The sequence below is a fragment of the Solanum pennellii genome, chromosome 9 (genome assembly GCF_001406875.1).
Source record: "Solanum pennellii chromosome 9, SPENNV200".
In the NCBI taxonomy this organism is placed as follows: domain Eukaryota; kingdom Viridiplantae; phylum Streptophyta; class Magnoliopsida; order Solanales; family Solanaceae; genus Solanum; species Solanum pennellii.
In genome coordinates, this window is record NC_028645.1 from 80,117,634 (window position 1) to 80,133,237 (window position 15,604).

Sequence of the window (15,604 nt, forward strand, 5' to 3'; positions counted from 1 at the left end):
GAATTATACAATTTCTATGTTTGTTATGCAACGCAATTATGCAAACTTTGCTATAATATACAAATTTAAATTTTTTATTTGATATATGTGAAAGTTGCCCTACTATAAATCAATAAATTTGGGTTATCATTTCAATTCAAATAGTAAAAAAAAACAATGTTTTTTGTATCATGGGCGCAAAAAATATTTGGAAAGGAAGGCTCTAATTCTGCTATCAGTTTCACATAATTTCATTGATCTTTTCAACTTCTTAATCCCCAAATTGATATGACTCAGTAGGTCAAATTAGGAACAGAGATACAAAATCAACGGTGCCGGAACGTACTTCTGACTGAAAATTCACAGGCATTGCACCGGCGATCGGCGATCAGTTTATATTGCATAAACTGAAAGAGGTAACAAACTGACATCTCTTCTCATTCCTTGGGATCCATATAACACACATTTTCCATTTCTGAACCCTGCTATGATCAACCTGAAAACAAGTTTTATTGCATTCTGAATTCTATGATGATTGACAATGAGTGAATTAGGACAATGGATTTGTCTAGGTAGAGAATAGTAGAAGAAAAGTATAATTGGGAAAACGTTTTGCTAGATCAATATCGTTAAAGGAAGATTTTGGATAAGAGAATGCCTGATGTATCTCTATTTTGATGCTTCTAGAAATTACTGTAGCTATGAATCTAGAACATCTAGATCTAGCTTTAAGATAAATATCTAAGATACTATTGTAGATCATTCTAGAAGCTTTTGTAAAAAATCTTAAGTTCTTTTTTTGATGTTCCAAAGAGTTAACTTTAGTCTTTTCAGTCTATTTGTTGAATATCTTTTGTCTTTACTACTTAGGAAGTGGAGAAATTTGGATATGCAAAGGGAGAAACTCTGGACTTGACACTTCTAGATGTGTTCAACTCTTAATTTGATATTTTTGTTAATACTTTAGTAATTTTCAACTGTAAATCTATACTCCGTAACTGTAGTAGAGAATTCTGTACAAATCTTTATTTAAAAACATACCATACACACATACAAGTAGTGAGTAATAAATGAATGCAGCATAAATCAACCATTTCACAACAAACTAGAACATCTAAATTTACTCTATTTTAACCTGAGATAACTGAAGATTGGTTTCTCTGGGACAGTTACGCACTTGACAAGCCAACCAATTGGCCAAGATGCAGCTGCAAATCCAATGCAGATTCCCCATTGCCCCCAATTCAGCCTCTCTGTATTTGCAAACTTCTTTAGAAACTCCACCATCACCACTTGGAGAACCAATGTTATTCCGATGATTCCCATGAACAACTTGTTCTTGTGTATTCCCTCAAAGACATTCTTCTTCTCCAGGTTTCGCGCGTTGAATTCATTGAAAACTTGGCAAAGAACAAACGTGTTGAAGATCAATGTATCGTTAACCCTCTTGCTGACACCAAAGATTGATTCTCCTCGGAATTGTAAGGTCAATAAAACAGCAATCTGATATAAGGCCTGAGCCATTAGATTCCTCCACATAATGTTGGTAATAAGCGGTGCAGTCCTACCGACAGGTTTCTTCTTCATGAGTTCCTCCGTTGGCTTCTCTGTCGCGAGTGCTAGTGCCCCTAATGTGTCCATGATCAAATTTACCCATAGCAACTGTACTGCTGTGAGTGGTACCTCACCAGATGAAACAGCGGCTACAAAATTGATCACGAGCGCAGCCACATTTACTGTGAGCTGAAATTGGATGAATTTCTGGATGTTGTTATAGACACACCTTCCCCATTTCAAAACTGTGGCAACTGAAGCAAAGTTATCATCCAAGATGACTATATCAGAACTCTCTTTAGCTACTTCAGTGCCTTGAATCCCCATAGAAAGTCCTATATCTGCTTCCTTTAAAGCTGGTGCATCATTCGTCCCATCACCGGTGACCGCAACCACATGACCTTTCTTTCTCAAGCACTGCACCATTAGAAGTTTGTCAAAAGGGGATGATCTTGCCATCACACGTATCTTCTCCACTCTCTCCATCCGTACTTCATCTGTTAGGTTGCGAAATTCTTCACCTTCTATGACTGCTCCTTCATCTACTTCCTGATTAGGATGAAGAATTCCACATTCTGTTGCTATGGCTTTTGCAGTGAACACATTGTCACCAGTGATCATCTTGATGTTCACACCAGCATTTTGGCAAGCTTCCACTGCTTTCTTCACGCCTGGCCGACATGGATCTTTTAGGCCAACAAAGCCCAAAAGAATGAAAGAGTTGTCTGGAACATCTCCTTGCATATGTTCATTATCCTTCTGCTCAGCTTTTGGCACTTGCTTGTGTGCGAATGCAATACATCTGAGGCTGCTGGCAGCCATTCCTTCAATTATCCTGTTACATTCTTCCTTATCTGATTCCTCTAGAGGTTTTACGTTCCCTTCTAGATCATAGTAATGGGAGCACATTCTTAAAATCATTTCAGCAGCACCTTTCCAATGCGCATGAATTGTGCAATCACTGATGTTCTTGACCAGGACACCACTCTTCTTTTTCTCTGAATTGAAAGCTTCCACATGTAGAATGTTGAAATTTCTTTTGATTTGATCCATATCCATGTTCAATTCCATAACAGCCCATGAAAGAATAGCTTTTTCAGTAGGGCTGCCTGAGAACTCGAAGCTAGAACATGGATCGGAGGACTTGAAAACACTACCTGTAGTGTTTAATCCAACCCCTTGATGAAATAATTCAAGAACTTTGGCTGAAATTGTTGTATGACTTTCTGCCTTCACGTGCTGTTTGCCTAAGAAAAACTTTGTCACGGTCATCTTATTTAATGTAAGAGTACCTGTTTTGTCTGTACAGATGGTGGTGGCAGATCCCATAGTCTCACATGCGGATAGCTTCCTAACCATTGCCTGATCAGCCATCATTCTCTTCATGGAATAAGCCAGAGTAAGTGTAACAGCTAAAGGCAAGCCTTCAGGAATTGCGACAACAACAATGGTAACAGCAGCAGCAACAATTCCCACCACAGCATTGATCACATCATCAGACGATGTCTTGCTCCCGTTGAATTCTTTGTTCCCATTCTCATCTTTTGTGGTCCCAGTAAAGTATCTAACCAATAGGACAACAAGAACTAAGAAAGCAACTAGCAACCCAACTTTACCAATCGATGTAGTAAGCTTGTTGAGTCGTTCTTGGAGAGGGGTTTGCTCATTAGAATCACTGCTGATTTGGCTCATCATTTCACCCCAGGTCGTGTTCATTCCAACCGATGTCACAAGCATCATGCCATAGCCATCGGCAACCTTTGTCCCAGAAATCAAGAACGGATTTTGTCTAAGGTTAATCTCGACATGATCACTTTCACCTGTCATGCTAGATTCATCCACTTGTAAAGAATGACCTTGTACCAAAATCCCATCAGCAGGGACTTGATCTCCAATCTTTAAGCAAATGACATCTCCAACAACAATTTCAAATATCGATATCTGTTGGCGCCTCCCCTTTCTAACAGCTTCGACTGGGATATTTTTGCTCACCTTGGAAAGCTTATCGAACTGTCTGTTTTGTCTAAAATTACTAATAGACGAAACAGCAATGACAAGAAACACCGCGACATAAATACTCCCTCCATCGTACCATCCTTCTTTCAGTCCATGCTCCTTAATTCCAAATCCAAGAGACAGAGCAGCACAGAGCAAAAGTATAATGATAGTAGGATCTTTGAATGATTCCCAAACAAAGATGAAGAAACTTTTACTAGGTGGCTTACGATACGTATTGCTTCCAAAAGCCTCATGTCTACATGTAACATCTTCTTGATCTCCGCTTACACCATCAGTTGTATCACTTTTGAGAGAAGCAGCAACCCCTTGTACACCTCCAAGGTTAGCAAGTTTGTCAATGTTTTTATCCTTGACAAGCTTAGATAGACTTGACTGATCAATGCCTGAGAAAAAAGGGTGGTGTTGAACTACATCAATTGCGATTGTATCAGTCGATACATGACGTGCTTTTCTTGGATTGTAGGCAGCTCCATGTATTGCTTTAGTGCTGGTCTTAATTTCAAAAGCTCTGGAACAATAGATTGTAGCAAAAGCTAAGTGCCATCTTTTTTTGCTGGAGAAATCAACTTCAGATGGCAAATCAAGTGTAATGTTCATGCAGAGATAATGCAAGTTTGCTTGAAACATCATGGACAAGTCTTTCTTTGACTATGTAAAGGTGGAAAATGCTAGCGTAATGAAATTAACGTTTGTATTATGTATGACGACTGATGAAACTAAACTAGTTCACGATTGAGACGTAGTTAATTGATATACGAAAGAAAAGACGTTTGGAATTGGATGAATAAATTTGTTTCATGGAAGATCCTTTTTATAGGGAAGCTAAAATATGCCCCCGCGTAAGGCTATAACGGCAGTTTATTGACTTTTAAGTATGTTTCCATTGGAGGGCCATGTATCTGTATTAATGTCCATGTCCAAGCATTTCCAGCTTCCTTCTACACTATTTGGGTGAATTGGTTAAAGTCACAAATAGTTAACTTTTTAGTCTTTGTAAATAATTTATTGTTCTAAAGTTTCAAATTTCACATGTAAAGTTTCAGGATATTATCTTGAAGTTTCACTTGTCGAATTTGAAAAATAATTATTTATCTTATAGATGGGGTTGAAAAAATGACTAGTAAGCGCTATTTTGCTTTTTTTTCAGGAACGATGATCATCTTATGGGTGTACAATAATAAAAACATATCAATGAGAATTGTATATCGTATTTACTTTGAAAACAAAAGAAGACTTTTTTCCAAAGATGCAAAAACTTTGAAATAAAAAGTGGGACCACAATTTTAAAGCGTAGGACCTAGTTTGCAACTAAAGTAGATAGAAGTATAGAAGCTTTTTTCTCATATATTGAACTATCAAACATAACTAATCTTCTCGACAAATTTGAAATCCAAACCTAGTCGGCCAGTTTAATAGCAGAGTTATAATTTTCATTAAAGAATTCATCATTTGCTACATAAATAGAAGGATTATATACTCATTAATTTTGTCATTTAGAACTGATATATAAAAGTGACTCAAAATTTGAATGAACATTAAGCCTTGGTCTTAATTGTGTTGTGTTAAACATTTTTCCATGATAAACTTGCTAGAATTATCATTTCATGTTTCCTACTAAATTATTTCCATCCATCTATATAGAAATTCACTACTCAATAAATTAATCCATGGGATGGAATACATCTAAATTAAGTACTTTTAACATAACTTTAGTAAACTTGTAATAAATAATAAATATTACTTATTACAAATAACTTTAAAAGTATTTGCTAAAAATTCTTAAAGATCACCTATAAAATTTATATCATGAATTCGTCTCTACACAAATTTCAAGAAATATGCAAATTATTTCAATATTGAATCTTGGACATATAAAAGTTTCGAATCGATTCACTTTAGAAAGAAGATCTTTTATTTAATGATAGCCTGCTTCAATTCCTTTATGGAACTTCCGTTATTGGGTTAGCCATACACTTCACATGTTTCTAGTGATTCACATGATATCATCAAGTGATACAAGTCTAGGATAAGAATCTACGACGCACTAGAAAAACATATCTATAAGGAAAAACAATATTTTCAGATTTGAATTCTTTTTTGTTTTTTTTAATCGAATTAATAATTACTATCGGGAGTTTCCAGGAATTTCAGCAGCAAAATAACATTATCCAATTATGTTCTTTGCGCGTTATATTAACAACTTTGCTTGTACAATTTCAACATAAATACGTACACATACTATATAGTATTATCTATTGATCTAAGTATATAACTCGAACTTCTACCTTTTGGACATATTATTTATGTTTGATACGGAAAAAAATATTTTTTTAACTTTTTCATAGATCAATTTTTTGCGAAAACAATTTCTTTTTAAATGAGGAAAATAACTTTTTCAATGAAACTGAATAAATTTTATAAATAGCTCCATTATTTTGTCTCCTCTCCACCTCCAACACAGGCTTGCGGCCATCATCACCCTTCCAGTGGTAGAGTCAGGATTTTCAATAAAAGGTTCAAAGTACGTAGAGATAGACACACGAAGTAGCCAAAGGGGGTTTGACATCTACTATATATACATAAAAAATTGATTTAGTCATGTATACATAGTAAAATTTTCCATCAAAGGGGGTTCATCCAAGGTGGCTCCGCCCTGCTCCAGAGCCGCACCACCCCATACGCCTACATACCCTTCGATTCTTTTTCTATAATATTTATCTAGATTATATAAAATATTTATGAAATAATACTGAAAAATAAATATATATCTCATTTATTTTCCAAAAAATATCATAAAAAAGAAGAAGAAGATATTCCGTGAAAAACATTTTCACATGTAAACAACCTAAAAAGGTACTTGAACTTGCTGTCTTCCTAAGTTTGCGTGGAGGTGTAATTGATGTTCCCTTCTTTCCCATAACTTTGGGGATTAGTATTCTTTTGCATTGATTCATTCACTTTCTAGTCCTTTCTATGTGGTTTCCTAAATATTCTTTAGGATTTTTCATATAGCTAGTCTTCACATTTTTAAATAATAGATTATGTGAGTAAAGAATCTATCGAAAATAATTTTTAATCATAAGGTTGAAATAAGATCATGTATACATCACTTTTGTTAGAATATTATCTAATATGTAACATTACATTCAATATGTCATTATTTTAAATCGAGGACCTATTAAAAACAATCTTTTATTTTCATATAAGGTATGAACAAAAATTATATACACATCACTCTTTCGAGAATATCCTATTTACAAAATTATATTAGATATATTGTTATTTGAGTCAACGATCTATTAGAAATAATTTTTCTACTTTCACAAGATAGAAAAAAATTGCTTACACAATACTTTTTTAGAATATCATATTTATCAGATAATTACACTGAATATGACATTCTTATGGTAGTCTAAATTTTCATTAAAGTGTATATTACTATCATCGCTTTTTTCAAATTTGAAATAAAGAAAAGTAAAAGGTAAGTTTAATAATCTTTTCAATTAACCAATTTATCATGGACATATAGTGAATATTATTTTTTTTTAAAAAAATTGCTACTGATGTGTTGATGATAATGAAATAACAAATTATAGCAGCTATATGGTCAACGATATATTTAACTTAGATATTAAGATTATTTCATTCTTATGCAGCTTCTTTTAATGTAGACAATTTGTCTCCGTTATTTTATTAATAAATGTTACGACAGTTAGGGTTAGGCACAAAATTAAATGACAAACAATAGAATATTGGAAATTTTGAATTTATTCCAAGTTTTCAACTATTTTATTATTTTTGCTTTCTTGTTAAGTAAGGAATTTCTTTTTTATTTTATATTTTGATAATAAAGTTGTATGAATTAACTTATGTGCGCTTTAATTAGCTATCCATTTCATTAACAATTAGGTTATATTTAATTTATGTTACCCAATTTCACTTTGGAGCTTTAATATATAGTGACACTATAGTTACGTCAAGTTAGTTTGTTTAAATATATATCCCTAATGGGTAATTAGACTAATAAAATTAATTTTTTAGTATTTAAAAGGTAAAGTGAAAATACATATTACACTTAATCATAGTTAAGTACATTTTATACGAACAGCACATGCCTAGTTATAAATTTTTATTAAGGCTCGAACTCTAAATTAAGATGCAATAATGTGTTTTCTACATTATCTTAGTATAAATAATTTAAATATTATTGTGTTATTTTTATTTATTGTAATACATAATTTATTCTATTTTTAAAATTACAAATCTCATTTTTAAGAAAACTAATTACGCAATAATATTTTTTGATCAAATAAAATTAATTCTATAGTTTTGAATATGTCATTCTCATGTATATCAACTTCTATAAAGAGTACATTAAATGATGGACAAAGTCCTCTAACAATTTGACTAGTTCTAATTTCTTAACCTCCCTTATACTACGTAACATATTAAGTTTCAAATGATAATATTGTATTACGTAAGATATTGAGTGTCAAATGATGATATTATTATGATGTCAGTTTGCCACCTCAAAATTGATACTTTTTTTGTCTCATCAATCTATGTAATATTATTTGATTTGATACGAAATTTAAGAAATAAAAATTAACTTTTGAAATTTGTGGCTTAAAACAAGTCATAAATGTTCGTGTGATTATAATAGACATTTTAAAGTTAAATTCTTAGTACTAAATATACAAATGTGTCATTTTATGTTGGACTTACTAAAATAGTGTGTGACAAAGAGAGTACTCCTGTCATCCCCTTTTTTAGATGTCATATTTCGATTAATTTAACGAAATTTCTAAATTGAATTAGATTACATTAATTTTATATTTTAAACTAAAAATTTAGATATTCAAAAACTATACAAAATTAAAGTACTATAAATTGCATTTCTTTGCATATCAATATAATGAAGAAATATGTCCTAAAATGTTAGTCAAAGTTCTTATCATTTAACTCAAAAAGAAAATTATGACAACCAAAAGGGACGGAGGAAGTACTATTTTTAAGTTTATATACTAGTATTTTTTTTTTTTCAAAAAGCTTATGTATGAAGTTTGTTGCAAGGAATCTCTCAAGTTCCTTAATGTCTTTCCAAGAAGGTTATAAAAGGGAATTCTAAATGATATTTTTAACTTTTCCTTGTCAATGTTAGGTATTTAAGAGTGCATTTTAATTTTTGGGAAGAAAATGAAGACTTAATAAAAAGGAAAATGTAAAAGAAAATTTTGATGTGGATTTATACCTTACAATACAATTTTCTAAGATAGTACACTTTCACTATCAATATGAATTTTTTGTTCAAAGTAAACAATCAAGTTTTATTATTAAAATGAGAAATGATAGACACAACAACACATTCTTTGGAAAATTCTCTCTTAGTAGTCCTTTTAAAAAATAGTAGTGTTTTGTTTTTTATTTTTGTAACTCTTTAATTCTAATTTGTCATTTGACATGTTTCAGATCATATAAATATTAATTAATACATTCTAAATATCTTTATTTTAAGACCATAAACTTTAAAAACTATTTTTATTTTCTTAAATTTCGTGTCAAATTAAAATCTGATAAATAAAATTAAAGCAAGGATGTATTTTCTTAGTATTATAATAAAACACACAAGAGGCACACTCATCGTCAACCCTAGTCAATTTTGATTTTGAATTGGTCGTACATCTTATAGTAACATCAAAGTATAGTCTTTTTTGCAAATGCAACATAGTTTCTAAGTAGACAATTACATGAGTCATGACCCATTGGATACTACCATAACAAATAAAGAATTTATGATAATTATTTAGTAGCAATAATAATATGAAATTATTACATAAATATGATAATATTAAGACCTAGTTACATCATATTTTAGTTCCTTTCAAATCACAAAATTTTTTTAAATTTGGTGGAATCCTGATCGATATCTCAAAACGTCGTGATAAATTGTGTCCCAATTTCGAATACATCCAAATGTCACGATACATTGCGTCTTGGTTTCGAATATGTCACTCAACGTCTTGATATGTCGCGTACCAGGGGCGGAGGTACATGGGGCCGAGAGGGTTCGGATCGTCAGAAAAATAATATTGTATATATAGGATAAATTTTTTGATTTACAGGTATATATTAAGTGATGAACCCCCTAAATATAAGCAAAGGGTTTGACTCAATGGTTAAGGGGTTCAGGATTTCACAAGGTCAGCGCTTACTTTGCGAGTTCGAACCTGAGTATTTGCATCCCTTTTTAATATAATAACTTCAACTTTCAGTTGTTCTTACTTTTAATTTTTAAATGCGCATGAGTTCGAATCCCGGTAAATAACATTATTTTTCTATAGTTTGAGCTGCTTTTTCTTTTCTACTAATTTTATAACATCAAGTAAAGCTTATAAAAAAATTAAATTTTCATAATTTAAATCTAAAAAGACACTCTCTCATACTCATTTTAAGTCAAACATTTCATTTATATTTGATTAAAGAATTATATAATTATAAGTAAGATAAAATAAATAGGTGTAATCATTTAAAAATTTATAAATATTATAGATTTTTTGCGATATTATTCCGTCTTGATTATTATTTTTTCAACGCCAATTTTATTGTCTTGATTGAATTTGGATATATATATACACACACACTCACGCTCAATAATGATGAAGACAAAACCATAATTAAATTTTTGTTAAAAATACATTCTCTCGTACTCACTTTAATATTATGTCAAACACATCTTTGATTTTTATTATTTGTGTTGAGGTAAAGTTGAATTTTATTTAGTTGATCAAATTCGACCCGTTTATATTTGACTTGCCCGTCCGCTCTTGTTTGACGCGACCTGCTTATTTGTGTATATTATTAGTGTGCTTACTTATTCTTTGAACCCCCTCGATAAAAATCTTGCCTCCACCACTGTCGCGTACGTCTTGATACATCTCGTAAGTAATGTATCCGATCAATACATCGCATAAAGTGATAGCATCCGAGAATAGGAGAGAGTAGATATTTTTGTAATTTTTTTAAATGATAGAAAATTTTAAGAATATGATCAAATAAATTGTCACTACAATAAAAACAACTTCCAGCGGCAATAAATAAACATATTAATATAAAGCCTTTACCGGCACTAGTTAGGTGTCATTAGATCAAATGTCACTAATGCCTTTAGGGACATATACAAAGAGTGCTAATTGCCACTAAAAGTATACATTTAGCGGCAATTGCTAATAATTGCCGCTAAAGAACAATTTTGATGTAGTATGTGTATTTAGGTAATTTTTCCATACGAATATAATTACTATTATATTTTATTTAGTGACTAATATGATAAGAATATTTGTTACCATGATTCTATATAAAAATGTGCTAAAAGTTTTAGTGATTCTGAATCTAATGACACTAACTTAATTACCGATAAATATTTCTTTTTTAAGTTGTTGGTGATGGATGAAAAAAAAAAGTTGTTGCTAGTGTGTTTGCTGGAAATTTTAATCATCAATTTCCCTCATAAGTTATATGCAACAAAAACTATAGGAGTAGTTTGTCTGCCAATCTGTGTTATGAAAATCAGAAATTACTGGTTGTAATAAATCATTCAGAAACACGAAGTAACTGAGATTTTTAGAACCAGTAAGTAAGATGAACAAAAATTTATTTGTAAAAAATAATTGAATCAGTAAAAACTTACCAGAATCTGGAATAATCTTTCTCTTTTTGGAAGAAAATCAAGTCCACTGAATTCACAGTGTCCCCTTAAGGAAATTATTCCCCTCTAGTATCCGAGGTTTGATTTGGAATATAACCTCCCAGGGTAAAATGATCTTAACCAGTAGAGTATAGATACCAAAAACTCTACTATCAACGAATCAATCCACAGCAGGAAAGTACACGAAGAAATATGTGTTTTTTAAGAAGAAGGAAGATCAGAAAATTCGTAGGAAAATATTCTGAAGACTGAATGGTATTTATAGGCAAGAAGAATATATTCTGAAAGGTTGCAACCCTTCCAGAATTGACACGACCATTAATGAAAGGTTGCAAACTTTCAAATGGTATTAACTGTTCCTGAAAGTTGCAACCTTTCAGAACAGTCATGGCGGGAATTTTAAATATAACGGAAATTAAAACGGGTCACGGCGCGGATTCGAGTCAGGTCGGGTTAACTAAAAAGTTGAAAACATTTCGCTTAACTTCTGTTATCAACTAATTAATTGAAAATAATTTTTGGTCATTTAATTAATTAAATAAATAATTAAAATAAATTTGTCCAAAAAATTATCTCTCGATCAAAGCCAAAGCCAAAGCGAGCGACGACGACGGCGGCGCGAGGGGGGTCCCTCTTTCCAACCCTTTTAACAATTAATAGGAGCGTTTATTTATTTAAACTCTCATATTTTCATTTTCATTACCGATGAGGGACAATTGCCTTTTTCATTAAAGCATTAGAGGACTTTTCAAGTTCCCAACCTTTCAAGTTCTAAACTTTTCAAATTCCTCTCCTTCCCTCTATTTTTCATCAATTCTTGCTACATAACCAACATAATTAGTTTTCCTTTTAGATTGGGTAATTTATGACAAGCAACTGCGTTGGTTGACCTGGTCAATGTTAAAAATGCAATTTTGCTATTTGTTCTACATCAAGAGAATTTCTAGATGTGTACTTTTGTAAGGGAACAAAACTTATTATTAGGATTTGTTGATTGGTCGTTGGTTAAGATGTAAATTATTTAAAGGAAAATTGTGCATATAAGTAAATATATATTAGTTAGTTATTTAGCATATCTATAGTTTGCCTTAATTATAATTTGCGATTTAATTTTAGTTATAATTATGTAACTTGGCTTTTTAGCTTTGTTTAATTCGCATGTTTGTATAATTCAAAATTTGTATATATAATTTGTCTTACTTCTGTATAATTTGATATTTGTATAATATAATTTATTTAACTGTTTATACTTGTAATGTTTGTAATTATATAAATTCGTTATTTCGAGTTTATACAAAAATAATTGAATTATATAAATATATCCGTGCATTATACAAACGTGCGAATTGTATATATATTTACGAAATATACAAACAAGATAACTTAAATTGTAGCTACAATCCGTAAATATGAAAATTATAGCTATGAAGTGTTATTAAATTTAATAAAATGACTATTTACGAAAGTTTCTCATGATTTAATATATCTATATTCTTTAATTTTAAGTGTGCATCCCATTCTATTACTGGGAGTTAGAACATAAAATGAAGAAGTAATAAAAAATATTATTGCCTCATATCTTAAATAAATAGATATATATGTTCTACGTGATATTTTGTGTTCTTATGTAATGCTTTTCTACTTGGGCCACTGATTGTTGGACCATCATGAGGTGGACACTGATGTATTGAATTGGATGTCACACAGGTTGATAATTTGCATATGATGTGTATAAAATTTGACTTGCACTTGTAAACTCCAAGTTTATTATGTCACGTGTTTTTTTTTAGTAAATTTTTAATTTATTATTATATGAGTAAATTTTAATTTTATTATTTCGAAAATAATTTTTTAAATTTATTTTTTCTTAATTGTTCATTCCTTTCTAGAGGTGAGTCCTGATTTGATTGCTGAATGAACTAATTTGATTATCAGAAAATTGTGCATGTAATCAATCATTTGTATCGTTATTTTTGCAAAATCAAATTGTGAGATAATAATAAACACACCATGAGACCATTTAGAAGAAACATCTATTAGGACCATTAAGTATCTAAACAATTCACTAGGTGAATGAATAGGTCCATAAATATATTTGTATACGTTCCTAAAACATAGAAAATTCAATCTCAATTTTCGTTTATGATAATCTCACAATTAACTTGCCTTGCTTACAAACAGTAGTAAAATTCAATCTCAATTTTGATTTTGAATTGGTCGTACATCTTATAGTAACATATTAATATTGAATAAGACCCAAGATCAAAGTAGTCTTCTTTTGCAAATGCAACATAGTTTCTCAGTAGTCAATTACATGAGTCATGGCCCATTGGATGCTACTATAACAAAGAAAGAATTTATGATAATTATTTTAGTAGCAATAATAATATGAAATTTATACATAAATCTGATAATATTAAGATCTAATTATATCATACGCTAACTCTCTTTTAAATCACAAAAATCTCTTAAATTTTGGTGAAATTCTGATACATCTCAAAACGTCATGATAAGTTGTGTCTCAATTTCGAATACATCTCAATAGTGTCCCAGTATATTGTGTCTTGGTTTTGAATATATCACTCAACGTCCTGATATATCGTGTATGTCCCGATACATCGCGTAAAGTAATGTGTCCGATTAATATATCGCGTAAAGTGATTCATCCGAGAATAAGAGAGAGTTGAGATTTTTGTAATTTTTTCAAATGATAGAAAATTTTAAAGCATATAATCAAATAAGTTGTGTATTTAGGTAATTTTTCCATAAAAATATAATTATTATATTTTATTTAGTGATACTAATATGATAAGAATGTTTATTATCAGGATTCTATATAAATGTGTTAAAGGTTTTAGTGATTCTGAATATAATGACATTAACTCAATTATCGCTAAATATTTTTACAACAAAAAGAATTATTATCTCTAAATATCTTTATTAAGTTGTTGCTAGTGTGTATATGCTGAATTTTATTAATCAGTAGTTTCCCTCAAAGTTATATACAACAACAAAAGAATATATAGTAGTAGTTAGTTTTCCTTTGGTAATCGAAAGTGTAATTTATGACAAGCAACTGCATTGGTTGACTTAGACAATGTTTATATCGTCTAATTTTAAATGTGCATAAATAAACAATAAAACTTATATAAAATTGAAAAATAGACATATACGTATTACGTAACGCTTTTTGTTTTATGCTGTGCTTTTTACTTTGGGCCATTGATTGTTGGACCTGCATGAGTTATTGGGCATTGATCTATTGGCAAGTAGACGTCCATGACTTAGGTTGAAAATTTACACATAATGTGTGTATAAAAATTGTCGTAAATCTTAGTTATGTGTGTGAAATTGTTTTGCCAAAATAATAATAATTTTGTTATTCGAATTTCAACACTTAATCGATTCCAAATAAACTCAAATTTGAAACATAGTTTGTCATCAATTGTCAAAACAATAATAAATCTAAACAAAATCATTTAATACCCTTTAATTTTCTTTTCATTTATGCTTGCTCTCACTAAAACACATGTCAAAATTGGCTAAAATTTCAGTCATCATATGCATCTTAAATTCTTTTGTAAAAAATAATAGTTTTATTCTTGAAAGACATTCACATTATAGGCTTCTACCAACCCTCTTTTTTAAAGGTAATAAATACAATTGATCAAAGGAATTAAATGGTCCAAAAAAAGAGCCTAAAATTCCAAAGAAAATGATGATGAGTTTAGCACTAAACATTCTAAACATGGCCATCTTTAGATTGGATTAAAGCTTTAACACCAAGAAATCTTTGAAAATTAGACCTTAATGGAACCATTATTCCTTATCCAATAAAGAAGTTATTGATGAGATTAATTAGCAAAGCAACAAGCTTTATTTGGCTCCCACCCTTTAAACAAGTCCATCACAATTAGTTTGTTTAGGCCAAAAAGAATGACCCAATTAATCAATCATTTCATTCATGAATTTCATACTCTTAATCAACTACTAAGTTATTTATTTGTAAATATAAAATGGTGGTCCTTCCATGTGTTGTAAAAAAGGAGAGGGACATATTATTATTCAGAGTAAATGAATTCAGAATGAGTGCGATCTTATTATAGGTAAATATTTTATTTTTTTTGGGGGGCATATTTAGACATATTTTGAGTCAAAAAGCAATATGTTCAGTTGAACTTAGATAATCTATATTAGAAATTTTGCTATTCTCTTTGTTTTAATTTTGTTTGTTCAATTTTGATTTGATTCTGACTTCAAAAGAAAATAAAGAAAACTTTTGGATGTCTTAAATAAAAGATTTGTTGAACGTACTAAAATATCATTTAATCTTGTAGTCTTAAATGT

General features: G+C 30.5%; 1 protein-coding gene across 1 annotated transcript; it reads right to left on the reverse strand.

The window, feature by feature from the left end:
- Nucleotides 1-941: 941 nt before the first annotated feature.
- LOC107029788 (putative calcium-transporting ATPase 13, plasma membrane-type) lies at nt 942-4,567 on the reverse strand. Its single transcript, XM_015231234.2, has one exon. The coding sequence runs from the start codon at nt 4,180-4,182 to the stop codon at nt 1,105-1,107; it is 3,078 nt and encodes a 1,025-aa protein (XP_015086720.1). The 5' UTR covers nt 4,183-4,567; the 3' UTR covers nt 942-1,104.
- Between the last annotated feature and the right edge of the window lie 11,037 nt (nt 4,568-15,604).